The following is a 24466-nucleotide window of genomic DNA, read 5'->3' as shown; positions in this document are numbered from 1 at the left end:
GCGGTTTGTGTTGGTAGCCCGCAGTTGAAATACATCCTCACCTTTCCTATTATATACTACATAACATATTAATTAGGATCATATCCATAATCTAGTCATGCGGAAGAGCGTTTGATTTCAAACCATCAGTTCTGGTGCCCTTCAATATCAGAATGATCTTTTTTGATAGTCCACCTTCTTTAGTGGTAGTAAGACAATAGAGGTCCAATACCGCCAAAATTCTAATTTCATTACCTTATCATGATCACCTAGAACTTCACGGGTTTTTGTTGAAAAACGGTGTTTTCAGTGCTTCGTCTCATGTCAGTCACTACATTCCTGTATTTGGTTTCGCGGACCATTAGCAAAGAAGGATATTTTTGTCTTGAAACATTGTCACTATTTCTTTTTACATTCCTTGTTATTCATCTCATTTTTCCCGAGATTTTGTATGGGTGCGGTGAGTTTATTTATCGCCTTAATCTGCATGTAGCACATAGGGTTTTCTGGCAGTGTTTCAAATACAATTATTTACTTAAGTTAGATTAATCCATAAATGAGTATCATACTACAATGTTCGGGTTTCATCGAAGGGTTGTATTTAAAGTACTCATCATATTCCGTATCTTTTAGAAGCAACTATGCAATCCAGAATAAAAACATCTTGGTTAGGACGATTATGGGGAAAAACTTCTCCTTCTTTTTTTCTCCTAATCCTCATGCCTGATGGCGTCGGATAATTCTTTTTCCTATTCCTCCATTCCACTCTATTTTGCTGATTATCTCCTCTTGATCTACTCCCAGCCTTACTTCCTCATACCTCATCCTATCCCACTTCGTCTTCCCCATTATTTTCCTTAAAAAATTCACTTCCATTCATGCTTTGATCTTTCCTTCTTATTTATCTTGTAAGTACTGTCTTGGGGCAAAACTAACTACATTGAATATGAGGTTGGTAGGGAGTGTAGGTGCATATTGAGTGACTATGAAACTAGTAGTTATATTTACATAGTATTTATATGTGTAACACACTACTGTTGCTAAAATTTCAATAAACACAAGAAAAAGCTGTTGAGACACAACGTGCTAATAATCATGTTTTTTATATGTTGTATATATATATGTTGTATATATATATGTGGTATATATTTTTCAATATGAGAACGATCATTAAAAACTAATTGAAATCGTGAATATTCTGGTATTCATTGTAGAGCAAGCATCCCTTTTGATTATTTTTGTATATATTTTGAATACAAATACTGCATATTTCAATACATTAGTTGTACTTTCTGATTGCAAAAAAACAATGTTACAAGAGATGCATGTTTTTATAAAATAATACATTATTCAACAATAATACATTATAATTTTATAAAATTAATCGTAAAAATAAGCACAAAATAAACCGTGTACATATCCTGTGGATACTTTTTCTAACCATGAAATTATTTACCCCTGCATTTTTTCGAGAAAGAAATAAAAACTCAATAAGGTCTGATCGACATCGAAGTTTAGATACTCCTATCACGTCCTTGATAAAATTACAGATTCCTAGCAACTGATTCCCAGTCTAAAATTAAGTTACGGAAAGTAAAAGAACCCAGCACTTTAGGAACGACTTCATTATTTACACCCCAAATGGAAGGTGGTAAAAAGAATACTTTAAACCGAATGCTAAATATAAACCGGAATGTTTAAAAATATTATCATATGACTTAAAATTTTAAACATATTAAATTTGCTTACTTCCTCTGTAACTGCGATAATTAAAAAAAAAAATAAAATTAATAATGAACCATAAATTCCCACTTTTCCTTAACGACAAACACGAAATTTACATTTAAAGATAACAATCATGGCATAAAGGGAAGAAAATTGAATTCTGGGCTTCTGTAACAATTAAAGGGGACACGCGAACCATAATGTTGGAACATTAACCCTGTATATTACAACACTAAAACGACCGTGAAAGCGTCGAGATGCGAAAAGGGCGATAAAGCCCGGTTTTCGCTTACGCTCATTCACATCAAATTTTCGGTGCTAACTTTTTACTATCGCATCGGATTTAATTGATTTATAAAGTTACGCCTGCGTGAACTTAATGGCCACGGGAGGTTTATTACGTTAAAAAATTTGTTAAATCGAAAATTTTGTACGAAGAGGAATGAATTTTAACAGGAAACGCATATTAAATTTGTCGTTTCTCGACCCATTCTTAGACAGGAAATGTAGTCCCCAAAAGCCGGAACTCAGTCCTCGTACCCATATTGTGATAAATCGGTGTCGTTGGGGAACGACCAACACGAAAAACATCCGGAAATGTAAAATTTCCGTTGCAGTAGAACTTTGCGACACGTACAACGGTTTCTCCTGGCACCTTCCAGCGAAATGCTTCGCCACCGTTTGGAACAAACACGACGGGGACCGGAACTAAGCCCGCGGCGAGCGGCCGCCGGTTTACGCGCGACAAATTTAATAAATAAAAGTTTTCCGGAAGCAGCCCGAGAAGTTCAGACCGGAGGATTTACTCGGCCGAAGCCATTAGTCTTAAGAGGTGCCGGAGATTAGGTCGTTTAATGGGAAGCCCGGAACTGAGTTAAAAAGCGCTCCGGGTAATATGTTTGTGAAGAAAAAATAAAAGAAGTTTGAAAGAAAAAGTCTAAAAAGCTAAATCAAAAAGCAAAATTTATTTAACTTTAAAACAACTGTGAAGTATAAATAATTTTATTTACTTAGAATTGAGGTTTTGTTTGTGTTGTTTTTGTTCTCATAATAATTCTTTTTCCTTTCATAAAATTATACAATGTTTGTTCGAATTAAATTTGTCCAGCTGTGTAAATCTTGAACTAAAGATTGGAGTTTCGAGACGAGATGTGGCCCAAAGTAAATTTTGCGCATTCCCTCCTGCAGAAGGAGCAACTGGGAGTAGCAAAACAACCCCCAAGGCCACCCACCACCATCGGGCACTCGCCCCATTCCCGTTGCATATCTTAAAGACTGTGCCAGACGTGCATGTGAGAACTTGCTCAAAGGCTGAGGAATTTCAATTTCTGACAAAGTTTCCGCGAGGATAGGTGCCGAGTGAAAAGCGAGGGTGGGCGGTGAAAACAGGGACGGAATCCTCCGCAACCACTTTGCACAAGACTTTCATCATCATCGTCACACGACCGACACAAACTTCGATATATTTAAAAGCGTCTAAAAAGCTTCTTCTTTTTAGAAATATGAAAATATCTTTATTCGATATAAACTTCCAGGTCAAGAAGTTTGTTGACAAGCGAGAATATAATCGGATTTCAATTTACCCCCGTTTCTAAACTCCGCGTACTTCCGGCGAGCGGTTCCATCTACATCCGAAGTAGGACAACCAATTTCCCAGAAAATTAATTTATATGCACCTATAAGTCAATTATTGGGGAAGTTATCCCAAATAGCTAACGTACACTTCAAATTTACTATAACGACCCAGATCAATATTAAATTTAAATACTTCTTTTTATTTTTAACAGTGACAAAGAGATTAACGATCTTTTTTATTTGAAATCGAGAAGAACCCTCGACCAGGTCAAGTAAAGAACCTTTTTTATGATTCCCAAGAGTTCTTCTTCAACTTTGCCCATCTCGACAATAAATCTTAAAGGGTGCCCTCAAAAAAATATGGAAACCCAAAATTACCCTTTAAAATGAAATACAGATTAATAGGTCACATATTGATTTTTCTCCTCTTGACTTTCGCGGTCTCCGAGAACCTTTTCCTCGGCTGACGTTTTATCGCTTTAACCGTTTCGTGGGGGGATGATGATGGCGTAAAAGGACAAAGCGAAGGGCGTGGTTGGGGCATTTGAACGGGGAAGTTACCCCTAGAGTATGCATAATGAATTATAGCTCTAACGAAGTTGTGGGAGGTATGGCGGAAACCGCTGCATTACCGCTTCCGGGTTCCTTCAACGGCAGGAAGAAAAATAGATCCGGATCTCTCTACCAAAGCCAAACTGTAAACTGAACTACCAACCCCTTAAATGACTTGTTATAATCATCTCGAGAGGGTTGAAAAATAAATGGGTTGATATTCAGTTTACAATTAAATACTGCCTTTCTTAAGTTTCTTTTTTTTTGTATCTCTGAATTACATCGCAGAAATTTGACGTTTTTCATAAAATCATAAGATTAATAATTCAGGTTCTCTCGGATAAGATAATTTGATAAACGATGTAAAGATGCAAGTAAATAAAAAAATGTTAGAATGAACCTCCAATAAATAGTTTACCTAAAGCAAATTTAAAAGGACATTGCACTTTTCAAGATTTGAAAGAATTGAAAAATGTAAAAGAGCAATTCGGGCAAACTTTATTTAAAACTTCATTTAAATAAATGACGTATGTAAATATGTATGGGGAGGATAGAGCAACAAATGTGATCAAATGCGGGAGTTTATTGGCGACAGCAATATAAAAAGACGTGAAAATAAGCAACAGTAGTTCGTAGCAGCAGTCACCAATTTCTCCAAATAAGTTACGCTGTAGTCTACTCTTCAGAAAGGAAAACGAAAGAGTATCTCTATATAGAAGATCGACATAGCTCATTTTCTTCGGAGGATATTGACCATCAATACAGAACAAAAGAGATATTGTACCTTCTCAATCACTAAATGATATAATGTCTAACTTGGACACCATATCAAAAAGCAAATTAGAAACGAGGCACCATCACTGTCTTAAGGAGTATATATCTATTGACACATGATGCGTAATAGAAATAGTTAGTGTTCAACTTTGTTCCATCTTGGGTCAATAGAAAGGTACCACACAGGCATCAATCTTCAAATCATCAACGTATACAAATTCAGGATTTAATGAAATCGAAATGATAGTTAAGCTAAGATTGGAGCCTTGAGTTACCATATGTAGGAGAATAACCACAAGGTTTTAATTCATTGTAAATACAGAGTATACTCTACCAATAAGTTATGACTTTATTTAGTTCAATGTGCTTGAACACATCTATTTATCTATTTAGGTTGAATAAATAACATCTTCCTAGCCACCAGCCATTGACGAATGCTTAGGCATAAATTCATGTTGTATTTTGTTGTCCTTTTACTAAATTAAACAAAATTGTGATCGGTTTATAGTTGGATATCGGGGGTATATCATCTATTATAAGCACAGCAGTGACTCTAGACATAGGGGACAAATGGATTTTAAAAGTCGCTGTCGAATTATTAATAACATACATGCATTAGAACCCTAGGCATATCTCAAAATATTCTGTCTCCGTTTAAAATCATTGGGGATAATCATTGTGTCTATTTGGAGCGCGGTATAATATTCCGTCTCACCATCATCTTATTAACATCCCCAATTTCGTCTAAAAGAGACCAATCCGTAAAAAATAGATTTTCGTACAATGCTGGCAAGATAACATAATGAAAGTTATAGTGGAGAATAATAACGGCATAAAAACAAATTAATTATGTTATGACTTCTATGAGTATGACAACAAAAAAATTGGCTGGTTAATATCTTCAGTAATGAAGGGTTTCTCTCAACATAGCTAATGTACTGAATTAGTAAATACCAACTCAACAATTATATTTAAAATTAATTCCAATCACGTTAACTGATCTATGGTCTAGACACAAAGATGCGAAGACTATGACCTTAATTCACTCAAGTTTTGTTACCCTTTGGAAATAACTCTCAATCAAAATGCATTTGATTTCGAGTTATTTCCATGGTAACAAAACTTTCGTGTAAAAATAAAATTATCCGATTAAAAGTCAAGCTCTTGTGTATTTACCCCCGATTAAATTTTAATAATTCGTATAAAATCGATTTCTTGGAATATGAGTATGAAAATTTGCCAAAATGTTAGTAAAAGTGTCCTCTTTCCAATGAACCAATACGTTTTGAAAAATAACTTTTCGTTTTTGAGATAACAATATTTGAAGTTTTGATAAAATTTTCGATGTTGCAATGTTCATCGATAACTTACAAAATTCGCTATAAAATTCATTTCTTGAAGGATCCTTGTGGAAATATCGCCAATTATTAATTAAAGTATCCTCTTTTTAGAGTTGCTTCGTTAGTTAAATCAGCATCAAAAACGTTCATTTTGTATCTTGGATCCAAATAAGTTGACATATCTTATCAGCTTTCTGCAGCCTGATTTTGGATTATGGAGCATCAATTTTGTGCGACGTAGGAAACCAAGCCAGACGAAATCTTGAAGTTGCCGAGAGAACGTGTTTAAGATGCATAACAAAACTAAAAACCCTAGGAATCCTTTTTATAACCCGTCGAATCAACTTCTTTATGAGAAATGTAAAATAACACCAATTACAGAACGAATAGTTGCACTTGCTAATAAATGCAATTTAAAAATAACTGGAAACCACAGTCTCACTTCGCGATTTCTTTCGGATAACAACCCTTTACAGGATGTCAATTAGTTATTTGTTGAGTGATATGAAGTAAATTATAATTATTATATGGATGAGAGCTCAGCAAGGGCAGGAGGACTTCGGTCGAGAGGCTGTTCCGGAGAATATGAAAATATAATAAATTTTAAATATAACTGTAAATAATGTTTGTATAATAACTGTAATTTCTTGTAATCTTTCTTATTAATTTCATTTTTATTCAAATATCGCAAAAATGTGGCAATATAGGGTATCACTTCAGAAATACACCAGAAATTATAACCATAATGGCTGGATAGATATGCCGGATAACCGGATATCCGGCCGAAGGGGATGCCGAATATCCGGTATCCGGCTCTTCGCAAAATCACTATCCGTTCCATCACTAGTATATATCTTATATAAGATAGATTAGCCATCAGCAACTCTGCATCAGAAATGATATATGCTTTAGGTGATTTCAGTATTTCTGGTAACCGCAGCAACAGATAGATTATTGTAGATCCAATCATCATAAAATGTCACACAAAGATATTCATCAGATTATAGCAATAATGCTTTATGCGTTATAACATTACTCTTACTAAGAACGAAGATAAGAAGCGATAAATTGGGTGATTATTTTAGTAACCAGTTTCTGCTTTGGTTTTTACAGTGCCTAAATCAAAATTTTCGGGTCATGCTTTGGAGATACCTTCTTTTAACGATGCCCAATTAGTACACTGAGAGAAATAGATTGTACGAATCGTATTATAGAAAAAATATTATACATGCAGCAATTCATTGTATTATCTTCATTATATTTATTCTACTGAATACAATCTCCTCTCGCTGTCACTATTCGTAGTAAACGTATTATACCTTATAGTATACTTTTAGTGCATAGTAAAATCTATAGGATACTCTATAGGGTACTCTATACGATTTACGTTTGGTGATTAAGGTCGATGGTGAAACTTTTTCGGTAGATTATAAAGCAACCAATTCTTCGCATTTGTTCTTCGAATCATTGTCGTGCTGAAACATCCAGTTTTTTCCGAACCCAACATAACGTACACTTGGCAGTAAACTATGCCGTAAAATGTTGTTTTATTTTCCATGATCCCTTCAATAAATACAATATTGCCTACCTCAACCATGATACTTCGTATCCCACACCATAATACTTCCAACACCATGTTTTACAGTACTTTCTATATTTCTCTGTTTATTTTTCCTTCATTTCCATAAACTTTAAATTAACCTTCATCATTACATACTGATCTCCCTAAATAATTTTCTTCATCTTTATATTTTATGGTAAAATTTAAACGTTCCACATCGTTAACTTTAGAGGTTAACGATTTACACCTTAGCGTTCTTGTATACGCGTTCGAACTTAACATTCTTCTAACATTTTCGGGATATATTGGTTGTATGTTGTTGTTTTGGGGGTTTCTTCTTTCTTCGTTATTAATAGAACCCGAATGTCCCTATTGTTTGAGATTTTCTTCCCATTTTTTAATAATAGATTTAACAGATCCCCGAGGTTTCATTACAAATTTCGCAATTACAGTAGTTTACAGGTTTTGTAAATTTTGCAACATAGACAAACCCTTAGATAGAAGTATCTGCACTCTGAACATGTATTCTGTTAAGAATAACTTTCACTCCCAATTATTATGTTACCACAAAAGAACTACAAAACATCCAAGATACAATGTTAGAAAAATTGTATTACAACTTTTTCAAAATATAGTTAAATAATTCTTTCTGTTATTCCATTTAGTTGTTATATAGACGTAATATACGCAAAACTTTTTTTTCTTTAGTTTATTTGTGATTTTTATAAACTGCTTGGTTACTCGAAAAGAGGTAAACAACGTCAATCTTGCCAGTTTTTGAACCTGTTTGCTTACAGTAGCAAAGTACGGCCGGTTCGGTCGTGTTAAGCGAACCGAAATGAACCTGAAACTCGCAAAATACTCGGGCGCATTCGTTACGCGGCATTTGGCTTGGAAAAGTTGTTTCAAAAGATCGCGCCCCTTTCGAAAGCTCCTCATTATGCTCAATTACGGGAAGCGGAAACATATTTTCGCATATTCGCCTTCGTTTTATAAATGTATTTTAAATCTCTTTTTCACCCCTTAGTCATACATATTTATAATACAATTATTTTCATTAAGAGTTTTAAAAAGTTGGAAACTTTTTTTCGTAAGAAGTTAAATAATTAATAATGATTTATCTGGATTGTATAATTTATCTTATGCGTTTTTGTTAGTGTAAAAAATTGTTTGAAATTATGACCCGTGAAGGCGACGTGGAAATATCATTTCTCATTCCTTCTGCGCTATTTAATTCGAAGGTATTTCGGATATTCGTTGCTATCCGAGAAAGAATTCCAATTATAATCGGAGACCAACGTTTCTCTCATTTTTTTATTAATCTGAAATTTTTATCATTTTATTCTGAAAAAAAAAATACTATATTTAACATTTATTCCCATTCTCATTCGAACAGAATAAAATAGTATAAAACAACATATCGATTAAATTCTTTATTAAATCCCGGCAACTGAAAATAAAATAAATAAAAATGCTATTAACTTTTCAATCAAACCAATATAGGTCTTATAAAATTCTTTCGAAATATTAAAAATTTCAAATGAGAATTATTCTGGATTGAAATATCCGGTAATAACCGGTCGCGCCGTCGTCGAAGTAATAGCTCAGTGGGTGGTTAAGGGTATGAGGGGTTGGCTTCTGATCCTGTGGACGTGTTTTTAATTTCGCAGGTCGCTTGAGTCGAAGATTTTAATATCGAAACTCAACAACAAAACAACGCCGAACGAGCGTAAACTTGTTATCAACGTTTAAATATCGAAGTTTCTATCTTGGGCGTCGTCGTCTTGATGAAAGCCTTATAAAGTGGTTACGGGATACTTGTTTGAAAACCACCTTTAAAACATATACGATGTGGAGAATGCGAACATGTCGGAAATTGAAAATCTTGACGTCTTTGAACAAGTTTTCTTAACTTATTATGAAAGGTTATATGAGACTCAACAAAAGAAAATGAAGTAATACAATAAAATTTGTTGATTTATATTAGTACTTAAGTTAATGATACTTGAGTCATAGAAACCTATTAATTTTTCGTCTCGGAAATAGGCTGGTTTATAGACAGCAATAATCGATGCGGGTCGTAAAACGAGGTGAGTTTATCGGCTGACATCCAATGGCGTCGCGACGCAAAGCTTTCTTAATAGGAAAATAAAAGCTTCGAAATGGGAGTCGAGGCACGATTGGACGATCCATCGTTCGCACCATCGTATATCGCGATATTATAAGAGTTTATCGCTTGCATTAGTGGATGTATCGGGTCACCCCGTACGTGTCACATTCCATTAGCGGTTTATTGCTCGGGAAATTCTTTATATACATTTATGTTTTTTTATGAAGATTTAAAATACAGTACAACGACCCATCAAAAAAGGGAGAAAAGAATAAATAAAGTTTTTATTAAATCGTCTTATAAAGAGATTTTATGTATTTTCTTCATGAAATAGGGCGTATGAAACAGAATTCCTCTTATAAAGTAATTTTATAAAATAAATTATGCTTCAAAAATATCTAAATCATTTGAAAGCTATTATAATTAATTCTGAAACGAGAGATTCATGCACATTAACATCTTGGCAACAACTTCCTACCTACGTTTCGGAACAAAACGGAATGGAACCTCTGGTTTCAGTAGCTCTAGACCCGACGTAATTACAATGCACGGTGTTCTCAATTATCGCTCACGTGCATTCATTTAATCTAAATTAATATAACTTCTAGTGGAGCCTCGAGCTTCGGTGCTATGCTCTAGACATTGTAAATATAATCAAGCGTATTTAATTATAAACTTTCTACACCGAAAACTATTCAGTTCGGATTCATATCAATTAATAAACACGTGAAAATGAGCCTCTCAAAATTGTTATCTATTTATGTAATTAAAAGTTACTCATTAAAATGTACGTTGGTTAAAAACAAGTTTATTTTTGTTTTAAATAAATAAAACTAAAAAAATGTTTTTAAAAATTCCATTTATTAGTAAACCAAATGAGATAACCAAATTAGGACCGGGAGTACAGAGAGAACGTTGCTTACATAAGCGGCCGCGGCATACATCATTTTTGATGGAGCTTTACCAGCGCAAACTGTCCCGATGGGAGGCGGAAATTTGCAAATCGAACGCGAGCCAATTTCGACATGCAAATTTATTCAGTTTATATTTAAATTACCGACTCGGTGGTGGTACCGCGGCCGGTGGCACCTGACTCGTTTGTCGCGCACCGGCCGAAAGGGTTCCCAAGTTTATCACGACCTGCGGGGGCGGCGTCGACCTCACACTGAAAAAATCTATTACACACTGTAATTACGTCCAGGCCAACAATCAACGAGCTTTCGTTGTCACGTCATTTTAAATTCACCCCTAAAAATCAGGATATAAAATCTAAATATTTACAAGTAATTTATAACAAACTGTTTTTTTTTCTTTTTCGTGTATAAGTGGTAATTATAAATGTGATATACTGATGAAAAGCAAATATTTGGACTAATATAATAATAATAATGGTAATAGGGTTTTAACCGGAATAAATGAACACGAATAACATTTAAACAATAATGGAAATATCAACCTGAAAAACAAATTAAATAATGAAAACATTGAACATATTGAACCCAAATGTAAACATATCGATTATAATCTTTAATTATTAAACAGCACTCGAAACAAAATCCTAAGTAAATGATATAATTTAATAACAACGGCATAATAGTGTCATTTATCCTTTTATTAAAGTGACTATATTCATTAATGTTAGTTATAGCTGAACAGATAATCGGTGTTTAGCATTTTTATTGGACTATGAGAACCTTAAACAACCAGGAGCCCAACTAGTATTCCTCGACGAATTAAGGAAATATAAGATTAATACACGAAACAAAGTTGCCAGCAAAGGGTGTTAGAGACACTAGGATACACGCTATTTCATAATGACAAGGAAGGAGAAAATAAAGAAATTGATGTAGTTATCATAGTAAACTATAAGTTCAGACTGAATTAACTCCACTTGAAAATGGGTTTTATTCAACAGATTGTGTTCCAAACCCAATATTGAAAACTGTAACAAAAACCTTACAAAAATAGCATTGCTTAACACTAAGGGTCCACATTATCGAAATTAACACATCCCTACTGAGATGTCTACTGAGAAATATGTTTACAGCAGCACACTTTAAAACAAACTTAACAGTGTTCTATCATCGCCCTTCTTTTCTTCTCTGAAAAAGTAGATGATAATTTTCTGCAAATAAATTATTTGAAGATATGCTCTCTAAATATGTAATGCACATCAAAATTAAGGCAACTATTTTTATGAGATATAGTCTGTTACGCATAGAGGCAGCTAACGTTATACAGTAAAGTAAAACCGAAAATGACAAGAGAGGATTTGGATCCTAAATCATTATGATTGATGGTTGGGTTGATGCAACGATATCGTGTATGTTGTATACTATCAGAGGTCGGCTCTTAGGAAAAAACCTGCATGTCTGTTTAAAGAGATTTATAAAGATAGGGTTTCAGACAATACTAATGCCAGAGTAGAAAGCAAAGATTTTCACAGTCATAGTTGCAAAATTACTAAAATATTCTTTGCACATGGATTGTATGGAGTGCATATACATACAAATAATCGCTCAGGAAACATAACTTGTTTCCAATTTTCTGCATTAGCAGCATTACACATATTCTAGGTATTCACACCTGCTATGTTTGTTGTTTAAAGGCCACTTCTTTCCTCTTCTGGGTATCGAATACATGCTGCATATCTTATCAATCATGCCCACTTCGTCTTTGTTAGTACTATAATCTAAAACAGTGTCTGGCTTATTATTAAGTTTCGGGTATCTAACATACTAACGAGTTTCGCCTTTTTTACAGTAAATAACACAATACTAATATCTTTTTGGGAGTCATGTGTAGAAGATACTACTTATCTCTTTTTAATTGGTTGAAACTCTACTAGAAGTACTGTTTTGATTGTGTTCAACGTTTCTTCCAATGTTATGTTTTTGGCAAGTAGCTCCTTTACTAGCTAGTGTAAGGTCCTCCTGGCTGTTTTCGAAATATAGTTCTACATTGCTAACATAGAAGGTCACGGAATGGTGCATTTTCTTTACATAATCTTTTTTCCTTCCTATGGCACTACAGTCCAAATTGAGCCCTGGCTATCTTAATCTTATATCTTAAATCCTCTCACTCTGCTGTTATTCTCCATAATCTCGCCCTTAGCACTTTGCCTACATTATCGGACACTTCATCTTCTTCACCGGTCATCATCACCCATGAATTCTAGCTTAGAGAGCTCTCTTTCTCCCTTCTTCCTTCTTGCTAACATGTCCTGTCCATTGCACCCTTTAAGGTGCGATGAACTGTATGAGGGGGGCTCATCCAAGCAGTTGATATAATTCGTTATTTAATCTGACTATCTATGTATTGCTTTCTTTGATCGGCTCCAGTGTTCTCCTTCATATTTTCTGCTCAAATATGCTAGAATATGCTAGTTAACTTTTTGCTCTCGCTGCCATTGTCCCGGTTTCGCATCCGTAACATATATAATAGATCTTATAATTGTCTTATACACTCTAAGTTTATTGTTACGATGAATCTTTTTTGATTGTAGTAGGTGTGATAACACAAACTAACCTGTTAAAGAAAGGACGATTCCTCTAATAATTTCTTTGTTTTCTGTTCCATCTCCAGGCGTACAAAAAATTGGTCAACGGAGTCAATAGTATCATGTACTGTAATACATGTGGGTCGGCATCCTTTTACCTGCGATGATACCTTTGTTTTTGTGCATTGATTTCCAATCCAACCCCTATGGCATGTCACTTTGTTGCCGAGTATGACTTTCCGTGTAAGTAGTGCATTGCACGCTCTCCTTATTTCAGTCCTCTTATATGTTAATACATAATGTTGTTCTATTGGTTTTGTACCCCTATGTATTTTCGTAGTACTATTTTCTGTGGTACCGTTAATTCTAACAATATACCTACAATGGATTTCGGCTTATAGAATCATAGATTATTTACAGTGAATATTTGATCTACAATGTACCTGTTACATTACAACCCTGTCTGATATTCACCAATAATTCCTCCAACTTGGTGATTAAGTCGTTTGTTGATAATATAAGTCAATATTTTATAGACATTGCAAAGAGGAGATATCCACGAAATCCTGTGCACTTAAGTTTATCTCTTTTTTGTCCACCGGGTAGATGATGGTTTTTTTCCAGTCAACCAAGATTGTGTAAGGCCTTCTGCACACGGAGCTGCTCGTCATAGACGCGTATTAGACACGATTGTAGGAAGGCGTACGCTACAGTGCATCTCACGTATTTTTAAATGAAAAAATGCAAATAACGACGCGGCGTAGCTATTTCGTCTAATAAGATACTTCTTAAAAGCGTCATACAGCGACGCTTCTTATACGCCTAAAGATCCGCAAACAAACCGATCTTAAAACGTATTTTATTCAGTACTTGCCAATATGTCAAGTGATGAAGAGGATCTACTTTTGTTAAATTATCTTCGTTCTCGTAAGAGAAAACAGAAATATAAGAGAAAATTTTGGGTGCATCCTTATATTCGCAAAAATATCGGCAAGAGACTATTTATTGCTGCCAAAGAGCTATCAGTAGACGACTCTAAATTTCAAAGTTTCTACAGAATGTCTAAAAATACGTTTAAAGAACTGGTGTTAATTGTAGGTCCCACCATTCAAAAACAAAATACTAACATGCGTGAATGTGTTAGTGCAGAAGAGAGAATTTTGATAACGCTAAGGTAAGTAAAGTAATTTATTTATTATAAAAACAATAATACAAGTTATATATTTAATTTTTAAAGAAAATTATTTTGGTCATTTATATTACTACTACAAGCAGGTAAACTTTCCAAATTATGAATTGTGTATCCATCCGTGGTATCATAAATACTGGAAGCTGAAGACGACGGAATATTAATCGGCGAGGGAGCGTGATTGCTTTGTGCGTTATCGTGCATTTGAAAATGATCTATAGATTGCTCTTGCTGCGTTAACAGTTGTTCTAGCAATACAAGTGTTTTAATTTTAAATTGTCGCATATTTTTGTCTGATAAGTTCTTTATGTCGGGTAATAAACTTAAAAGAAACATCCTTCGATCGTCATCTAAAGTCTTATTACTTTTCTTTTCTTTGATATAATCTAAAATAGCGTGATCGATTTCATCTTTTTCCTCTACATGTCTTCTCTTTCTTTTCTTTTTTTCAACGTTAAAAGAACTTTCTTCAGAAGATTTCGTGACGTTATCGTTTTTATTTTCTTCAAGCAGGGTATAACTTAATTGAGGTTCAGGATTGTCTTCGTCGGTCTCTGTCACTATTTCACTTTCTTCCAACGAAATGTTTCCGGTTTTTTCTAAATGCTGAATGGGTCTTACATATGGCAAGACAAACTGCATAATGTCGTGTAAATAGTAAGGTTTTTTAGATTTTGCTGATGATCCGCTCGCAGGTGGTTTAAGGCTGCGTACAAAACCATTCCGAATGTTTTTCCATTTGTCTTTACAATCTGCCGCTATAAAAATTGTATTGTAGAACAAACTACAAAAGCAATATGGAATGTGTTGAAGGAGCCATATATATCGTTACCAAATACAGAAAAATGGAAACAAATAGCAAGTAGATTTTTTGAGCTATGGCAGTTGCCAAACTGTTTAGGAGCAATTGACGGTAAACATATCCGCATTCAGAAATATCCAAATTCCGGATCCACCAACTTTAATTATAAAAATTATCATTCTGTTGTTTTGTTTGGCTGTTGTGATGCTGAAGGGCTGTTCACAACAATAGAATGCGGATATGCTGGCCGAAATAGTGATGGAGGCATCTTTCGGGTTTCTACATTTGGTCGTTGGTTGGAGAACAATAATACTTTGCCATCTTTAACAGAACTTCCAAACGATGAAAGTGGCAATAAATTCCCATATTATTTTGCAGCTGATAACGCATTTCCTTTGAGACAAAATATTATGAGGCCATATCCCGAAAGAAATATTAACAATAAAATGCGAATTTTCAATTACAGACATAGTCGTGGAAGAAAAACAATAGAATGTGCTTTTGGAATGATGACTCAAAAATTTAAAATTTTTTTAACACCTATACGAGTCCGCAAATATGAAACAATTATATCAATAATACAATGTGCATGCGTTTTACACAATTTCATTAGAAAAAAAGATGGCACATTATACGCAGTTCCTGTAATAGAAAAGAATCCGCAAAATCCGAGAAACTTGCCAGATATTGAAAATATAAATATCAATGAAACTTCCTCACCTCAGAATCTCCGAAACTATTTAGCTAATTATTTTTTATCACCAAATGTAGCTTTACCATGGCAATGGAATTATTGTTTATAAAATGTTAAAATGAATATCCATATAATATAATAATATATGAAATAATTCTTGAATTACCTGTCCATTTCATTTTTTGACCTATTGCAGACCAAGCTTTTTCGGTAACATCTTTTCTAGAGTGTTCAGCTAATGTATGATTATATAAACACTGATAATTTTCAATTAACTGAACAAATTTCACCGTTTGATCGCTTTTATCTTTCATTTTTACTTATTATTTTATTTATACGGCGTTACCTCTACGCCAAGCGACCAACACTGCTGTACGCCGGCCGCTATGCAGCTTGCATGTTCAAACCAGATCGCAACGCTGCGTCGCCATGTGCAGGTTTTCATTTAAAAACACGTGAGATGCAATGAAGCGTACGTCTTCCTACAATCGTGTCTAATACGCTTCTATGATGAGCAGCTCCGTGTGCAGAAGGCCTTTGGTGGACGAAATCGCGACGCTGCGTTGTCTCTGCAGATTTTCATTTAGAAATACGTGAAATGCACTGAAGCGTACGCCTTCTTACAATCGTGTCTAATACGCGTCTATGACGAGCAGCTCCGTGTGCAGAAGGCCTAAGTGTTCTTAAACTTCATTGTCTTCTTACTACATAGTTTGTCTCCTCTGCTTCTTACTTCGTTAGATCTACTTTGTCTTTCACTGGTCTCCTTTGTATGTATCTTGCATTTTTCTTCTCTATTGCCTATCTATATTCGTCCCTAAATCAGACAGGTCGTTCATTTTTCTTTTAGATGCTTTTTGTTATATTGACTACTTCTTTAACTGTCTTGATATTATTCCAGTAATTTTCGACCTTAACATAGAGTTTACATATCAACCTTATCTTATTTAAGTTTATCCCTATGTTTGTCAACTGTAGTCCATTCCTATCCAGTTCACACTTTAGGGGACGGCGGCACGTTATGTTGTACTCCAGTGGATCAAACGGTTTTCAACCTGTTTAGAGAACAGGCATTCCTTTTGGGATGTTTAATGAATTACTACAATCTTTTCTAAGATTTGACAAAACCGTGTTTGCGGTGTTACGAGACTTATGAGAGATCACTGTTTGGTAAACAATCATCTCTATAATTTACAACTTCAGCATAATTCTCTATGTCGTTCGTGCGCTGAGGACCACAAACGGTTGTCACATTTTGTATGGTATCTCACTCATCTTCGAAGATGAATGGCCGAGGTAGGATTCTTAGGGTTGATTTAGTCCGATGTTATCCATGAAGATGCATAAACGGTAAAAACTCCCTTTTACATACATACATACTTGCAAACATCAGATAATAAAGATAGATTATAAAATAACATTACCGGAATTAATAATGAAGTAGAGTAGTTCTTAATTATAGTAGCGCAATGTAACTTCAACATATACGCGCCTCAAATATAGCACATGAATAACGTACATCACCTCTCACCACGGAAAAGGTAAGATGATACCATTTTAACCGAAGATAAGGATTCCACCCTCCTACTTGTGAATGGCATCAAGCGAACAACCATATAAAATCTCAAGGTAGCGATCAACATCACCACCACTTATCTCATCCCTTCAACGAAACAACGCAAGATGAGTCTAAGGTCAGCTGAGACTAGTGTGAAGTCAGTGAAATAAGAACCTTACACTAAAATTCAACCGTGTTGTTCAATTATGTTTAAATACAAGACAATAACATCAGCGAATACTGTCGTTATCTTATACATAGATTGAAATCTCTACCGATCAACGTCTAGGACAGAGCTGCCTCAAGGTTGTATGTAAATATAACATACATAAGGGGACGAGCTATCAACCAAGAATGTCTGCTAACAACATGTATCCCGAGAAACTATTCAGAATTGTTGTGGCAGGTTGTTATAAGAAAGTCTAAAACTGCTGTATGAATACTAGAGGTTAACCAGGTCTCTGTTAAACAGTTAACGTTAAAGTGAAAATTTATTAAATCATTAAATATCTAGTTTGGTCCTAATATGTAAGTTCTAATAATGTTAAACATCGCACCCTAACAACTCTATAGAAGCAAAATCGTTTCAATCGTTCTTTCAAACAAAGATTTGACAATTTCGGATCCACACAAATTTATAATTTTTTTATTATTTTATTCCTTATATTTAACACGTTAAACTATACTCCCATGGTTTATGATAACTTAGAACATCGTGTGACGAGGAATAACTATGATTCGAAAATAATGCAACATAAAAATATTTATTGTATTTATTTTGAAACAGTGGAATAAGAACGATTCTTCGAATTAATAACGTGTACTTCTGCACTATCCAAAGTGTTTGAAAGAGTAATTGAATCACATTGATTCTTAAAATAAACTATTTATAGCTAGCCTGGATGGTGATGTGATAGAAGCGTAAACTGTAACACGTACGATAAACAAAAGTTTTCCACTGTTCTACTTTCGCGTGGATGGCAACAAGATAAATATGAAGATAGAATTATAAGAGACGACCGTTAAGGATCAGTTTGAACTATTATTTTATTCAATTTTATCATTGTCATTGTTGGATACATAAATAGACTTAATTTAAAATCTTCGATTCTTATTTTCTTTAGAATCGATAAATTATGTAAATTAATATATATAAATATATATTAATATTAATAATATTGAATATAAAATGTGGAAATAATTTGTTTATTTAGCATATTTTTGGGATGTAATTATAACTTGAACTAATTATAAACGTGAGATAACGATGAGAGAGAAATGTTTATAGGTATTTTTCTGGTTAGTTTTACTTTTTAAAGCTCCAACAGTTCGAACGACCAAGAGAAAGTTTGTTTGTGGTTTTAGGGATGCGGTTAGCGATAAAGTTGTTTAAATGTAATTACAGCAGCCGCCAGGATTCCATGTTAAGCGAGAATTGTGAGTGCAAAATTTAGAAAATAGCTTTAAAACTCGTTATCATCCTTATATTACTTTAATTTTTTAGTTTAAAATTTTTAACTATCAACTTTTTTCCTGTGAGAAAAAAGTTTGTTATTCTCGATAGGTAAAAGCTTTTTAAACGTGAAAAAACGAAAATTACCCGGTTGAAACAAGAATTGTTTTTTAATTCCCCAATTTCCACGGTTTAAATTTGCGTTTCGCGACTCGGCACTAATCGCCTTAAAATTGTAAACAAAGCGCCCTGCGACAAAATTGAATTTACGTGCGGAGGCGACGAAGGGAAGGAGTGAGGAAAAAGGGGAGCGAGAGGCAAAAGGTGGATTCAGTATGACGGGTAAAAGAGGCGTAAAGGAGGACCACGGAAAAGGGGGCATTAACGGCCGCTATCGAATTGCAAGCGCCATCTGTCGGTACGGGCTCGGACGAATACCTCTAAGAGCTTTGCATTTTAATGCTAAGCCCGTGGTTTGCACCAAAGACACGTTTGCTGTCCGCGTTTAAAGCTTTTTCTTAATACTGAAAAGTAAGAAAAAAATGCTAAGCTTTTCAAAGTGCGAAAATGTAAATAAAAAATAGAAAAGCTTTCAAGTATTTTTGAAAAGATTAAATAAGCATTAAAAAATCGTTTTAATAATAATCTTGAGTACAAGAAAATTATTTCATACTTGATACGATTTCTATAACGCCATCATCGGAAAGCTTTCAAACCTTATAGTTCAAAGATTACCCGCTAGATGCCGGAAGTTGAAAAACCTTCCCATAGATGACGCTAGGTGTAATGTTTATAAAACAAATCGATAAAAGAGATGCATCAATATCAAATGCGGTAAAGTCCCAACTTTATTTAGGTATTTCGGATAAGGTTCATTTAATTTCCAAAAGGAATTTTTTCAATCCCAATATTCGATTTTTTCTATGTCAATTTTAGTTTTAGTCTCTCCGGAGATGAGGGAAAATGCTTTCGCATATTGCCCCCGAGCAAAATAGGAACTGAGATGTATGATAATATGTGTCAGTCATGTCGCGTATCGACGCCGAAGGGGGCCCCGAGGATGCACGTTGCGAATTTCGTATAATCTCGAAGGAGTATAGAGGCGACCAAAAATGTTCGATATGGCGCAAAGTGTTTATTAGATCTTGTGAAAAATTGACGTGATCTGAAGTTTTAAAAAAGAATGCCCTATTTCCTGCACAATATACAAATAAGACAGAATATTTTTATTATTTGATTCTGAGGTGTCGAATTTAAACGTTAAGTATAATATAAAGTTGTTTCAAATTGTTAGAGTAAGTTAACAAATTATAGAAGATTGCATTTAGAGTTTTTGGTATTCGAATATTCCTTTTTGACTTCTTAATTAAGTCTAACTTCACCTAATTTTTATTCCGTTGATTCTTATTGATTTTGAATTAGTTTTCACTCTAATTATTCGATTGAATCTTTCTGCTTCGAAGCTACTATTTCTACGTTTGCTTTGGGTTGGAGCTTTTCTTAACAACACGAATGAAAAAATTTTTTTCTACGAGTCTCGATATTTTGTATTTATAGACATGAAAAATAATGAAAATATAGAAACATTGTTTACAAACTTTTTTTTTCGATTACAATAGATTTTGTTAAAGCATTACTAGAAGTATTAATTTATTATTTTAAAAGGGTTTTGCTCCTTGATATCATATTTGGCACCAAACATATCCCAAATTGGGGAGTAATTAGCATGTTTCATGTTATGGTACGATTATCTTTTGAACTTTTGATTTTTGAGATATCTTCAACTTCCAGTAACTTTCAAACATTAAATTGGGTTAAAAAATCTACAATTCGATAAATTTTTTTAAAAAATGGTCATTTATTTCATTATCATTCTGCAATTTCTTTTTCAAGTTCCATATTTTTCAATATACTTCATTGAACGCCAGAAAATTCAAAAAATAGTTATTGTATGCAACTAAACATTTTTTAAAAATAATTACAAATTGAATGGAAAACTGAAGAAAAACTGTTATATTTTTCGGAACATAAACGGGAACCGGACCAATATATATTTTTTTAATTGGACCAGAACGAAAACGAAATAAAAACAAAAAACAGTTGGAATGGCGGGCGGAAATAATCAAAAATAATCTGCATGCATTTGAAATTGAAATTTTGTATATTAGGGAGTTATGTATAGTTTTAAAAAATGAATTCCTATTTATTTATAAAATTTTAGAGAAATAAACAATAAAAGTAATGACGTTTTCTTTACAACAATATTCAATACAGTAAAAAGAAATGGGAAAAATTAAATCTTAAATGTCTTCATCAAACAAAACGATTTTCAGTTTCTTTAGGTTGAGTAACATAAATACCTAACGTAATTACCTAACGACTATAATAGAAGCTATTTCGATCTACACACGTATTATACGCGCTTAGTAGCCAGATGCGTCGCCAATATGGTCAAGCTTCTTTAAGATTGTCGGAAGACGAACAAGAGACCATTAGAAAGAGGAATTCGAAATCATCTTTCAGCTGCTAACTGCTGACAGAAATCTTTATTACTGCGCCAATAATGTGTTGTTTTCGTGTAAATCATTTAAATTCATCAACAATCAAGATACTACTTAGTTTCATAACCATTAAATTTGACAATAATATATTGGTGATTAGTTACAATTTCAAAAGCTAAAGTGTTTAACACTTAAAGAACTACCAGCGTCGCAATCAAATTAGAAACGTGTCATCACCATAGAATGAATGCAAGCTAAGCTTGGTCCGTCAATAATTCCATTTGTTTAGTTTACGACAAGTTGTTCAATTTATTAGCATAGACGTCATAGGTAATGGGAAGATTCCAGGAATATGGTGTTTTCTTTTGGAGGTGCTAACCAATATAGGGAAATCGATCTTCATCAACCCATACTATGTATATATTTATGTAGCTTCACGTGGGGATGAATTCCTTCACACCACTTAGGCTCCAGCGGACTCTTTGTACATCCTCAGATCATTTAGGGGTAAGAAAACCAGCCCAAGGTTTTAATGAACGTTAAATAGAACAGAAGGGTATGTTCTTTATATCCGAAATTTGGGGCCATGGTACGCCAAAAATGCATTTCCTTAAGTACGCGAGGTTGGGACGGTCCAAACAATAAGAGTTAAGGTTTCGTCTACCATTTCACATCCTCTACAAAGGGATGTATTTGCCAGCTTGATATAGAACATGTACTTACGTAACCTGCAGTGTCCGGTCTGGAAGTGGGTGAGGAGCCTCAAGTCACTTTTTGATTTTCTCAAGAACTTCCGGTGAGGGTAGAGCAGTTTTCTTTGCAAAGACACCTACTGCAATCTCATCGCATCTATCGCAAAAAGCTCAATGTGAGATGGAGTTGATCAGCTTATATGCTGTATTAAAAGTTAGAGGTACAAGCAGTTCAGGGAAGACCAGTGACTTCTTAGCAGCCCGTTTCGCCAACCTGTCCGCATGTTCGTCTCCCTTATTTTCAGTATGTTCTTTCCGCCACTTTATCATGACGTTATTATAAACGTTAGCTACCTTAAGTGATTGCCACCAGGACTTCTCTAACGATTATGTAATTCGAAGCCTACCAACCGCCAGCATAGCCTGTCTGCTATCTGTGCAGATTACAACGTTTTTGGCAACTTTCTTCGAGTCGACGATCACATTGGCTGCTATATCTATAGCAGTTATTTTAGCCGGAGCAGTCGTGCTCCAGTCCAGCAGGTGTAGCTGGAGATCGTCCGAGAAAATTTTCGCTCCGGAGCCTCCAGCTCTTTTTGATCCATCATTGTCAGCGTTTAACTATTGGTGGTTATGGAGACAATATCGATTAGCACCTCGGAAAACATAAGACATATTCTTGCAATTATTCGAATAGACTAAAGATCTGAGAAAGACAAGTACGTCTTCGCATATAACCGTTACTTTGGTGAATGCATAAGGCAAAATGTCAGAGATTGGAAATTGCGAGCATGACCATGAGTGATCATATTGTAATACAGTTCATATTAACTCCCTGTCATGTAATAGAAAACACACAATTGTAAAATGATAGAATTAAATACAACGTATGAACTGAACGTTGTTTAGGAAAGAGTTGGTACTTTCGTAGAGATATTCCTAGAGCGTACTGAGCATTGAAGTAAATAACTATCTTAAAAAAATCACTACATAAAAAAGTGATGGACAAAGCAACACCTAAGTATACAGACAAGGAATCAAATGATTGTGGGTTTGGTGAACAAGAGCTTAACACTAAAAAACAGAAGATACTTAGAAGCATTTTTATTATCTTCTTACTCAGTAACTGCAAGGTTTCGTTCCTGTGATGATCTTTTTTTCGGATTCTAGTTGCTTCTTTGAGTGCCTCTTAGTTTATTTCTTGGTCTGGCTTGGAGCATTTACTCTACCCATCCGCAGGCTCTGTATATACCGATGCCAGCAATGACTACTTTCCTGTATATTTGGCGCATTTATAATTGAATTCTGCACAGACGGTGCCCATATAATTTGCAAAGTTTTTCACCAAAAGCTACTTGTAGGTATTTGTTAATTTCTTCCGGTTTAACAATAACAAGGATTTAACGTTATGAAAACTTAACTAAGTGATCAATTCTTCGTATGTTGAATAACTTGTATATACGATATGAGCAGTAAATGATTCTCAATTAGGCATAAAGCCCGTCATAAAGATGGCAATCAGGCCATCACTTATCTATATCTAGATTCTTTTATTTTTTGGATAGAGTACTTCAGACATTCTCATCTTTTCTGTACGTATATATTCTCGACAGCAAACCACCTGTGTGTTGTTTTCCTCTGTAATTTTAAAGTGTGTTACAGGCCAACTTTACAATGAATGTTCAATACGTAATGGGCCCGTACGGTATTATCTCTTTTATGAATGATAACCAACTAAAACCAATTAAATATTTCTGGCTATTACTGTATATATACTAACTCAAATAGCACATCTGCTGCCTCTTCCCACCCATTTCTAAAGATCCTAATCATTATGCAGAGATAGCAAAAATTCATTGTATTTTGACATACGAATCGATACATTAATTTAAGGGTTTTGAGCAGTTGTAGTTAATACCAAAGTTTGGGAGATATTATCGTTTATGACTTGTTAAGCTAACAACGTATTTAATTCATTCCATAACGACTACTTACAATAGCTTCTTTTTTTTAATTTTACTTTTTAACAACACCAGAAAACAAATTGATAAATTACCATTATCAAAGTAAATGTTTAACCTATTTTACCTTTGACGAGGATTTCCTCTTAAAACACATTATTGCAAAACAATCCGTTTCGTTTGGAAATAAACCAACGGTAATCTCGCAACCTGTTCGCATTAATTACAGGTAGTATCCCGCTAGAATTCCGGCAAACAGAAGGCACGTGGCAGAACACGCCTTAATTAACAGGCTCCGAACGGAAAATGGAAAATATTTGTGCCGCCTCGCCCCAGGCAGTCTCGGAACTCGCCTAATTATATTCCGAACTGACAAATCGCCTCGCCCCGACCGGAATATCAAACTAGAAAGGATTCAGCTGGGTGTAAATCGCTAACAATTGTATGCCCCCGCATGCCTCGTTGCTTAACTAATGGTTTTCGAAAGTGAAGAAGTTCGGT

General features: G+C 34.5%; 2 protein-coding genes across 3 annotated transcripts in view; both read right to left on the bottom strand.

Annotated features, from left to right (window-relative positions):
* LOC111424234 (tenascin accessory) overlaps window positions 1–24466 on the bottom strand; it is a 595836-nt gene that overhangs the window by 303135 nt on the left and 268235 nt on the right. The gene's annotated exons all lie outside the window — the stretch shown is intronic.
* Window positions 14290–16293, bottom strand: LOC139432182 (uncharacterized). The gene is made up of 2 exons (XM_071200577.1): window positions 15967–16293; window positions 14290–15062 (listed from the first exon to the last, which is right to left on the bottom strand). The coding sequence occupies exons 1-2, from the start codon at window positions 16112–16114 to the stop codon at window positions 14347–14349; spliced, it is 864 nt and encodes a 287-aa protein (XP_071056678.1). The 5' UTR covers window positions 16115–16293; the 3' UTR covers window positions 14290–14346.

Source organism: Onthophagus taurus, chromosome 11 (genome assembly GCF_036711975.1).
Source record: "Onthophagus taurus isolate NC chromosome 11, IU_Otau_3.0, whole genome shotgun sequence".
In the NCBI taxonomy this organism is placed as follows: Eukaryota; Metazoa; Arthropoda; class Insecta; order Coleoptera; family Scarabaeidae; genus Onthophagus; species Onthophagus taurus.
Note: the sequence above shows the minus strand (reverse complement) of the source record. Positions and strands in the feature narration are given on the sequence as shown.

What these genes read in the sequence shown, in the direction of transcription:
- LOC139432182 (XM_071200577.1), bottom strand. Translation starts at nt 16,114, where the DNA reads ATGAAAGATAAAAGCGATCAAACGGTGAAATTTGTTCAGTTAATTGAA. An exon ending in TCAAAAAATGAAATGGACAG is followed by an intron (nt 15,063 to 15,966) that starts GTAATTCAAGAA and finishes CAATTTTTATAG; the next exon opens with CGGCAGATTGTAAAGACAAA.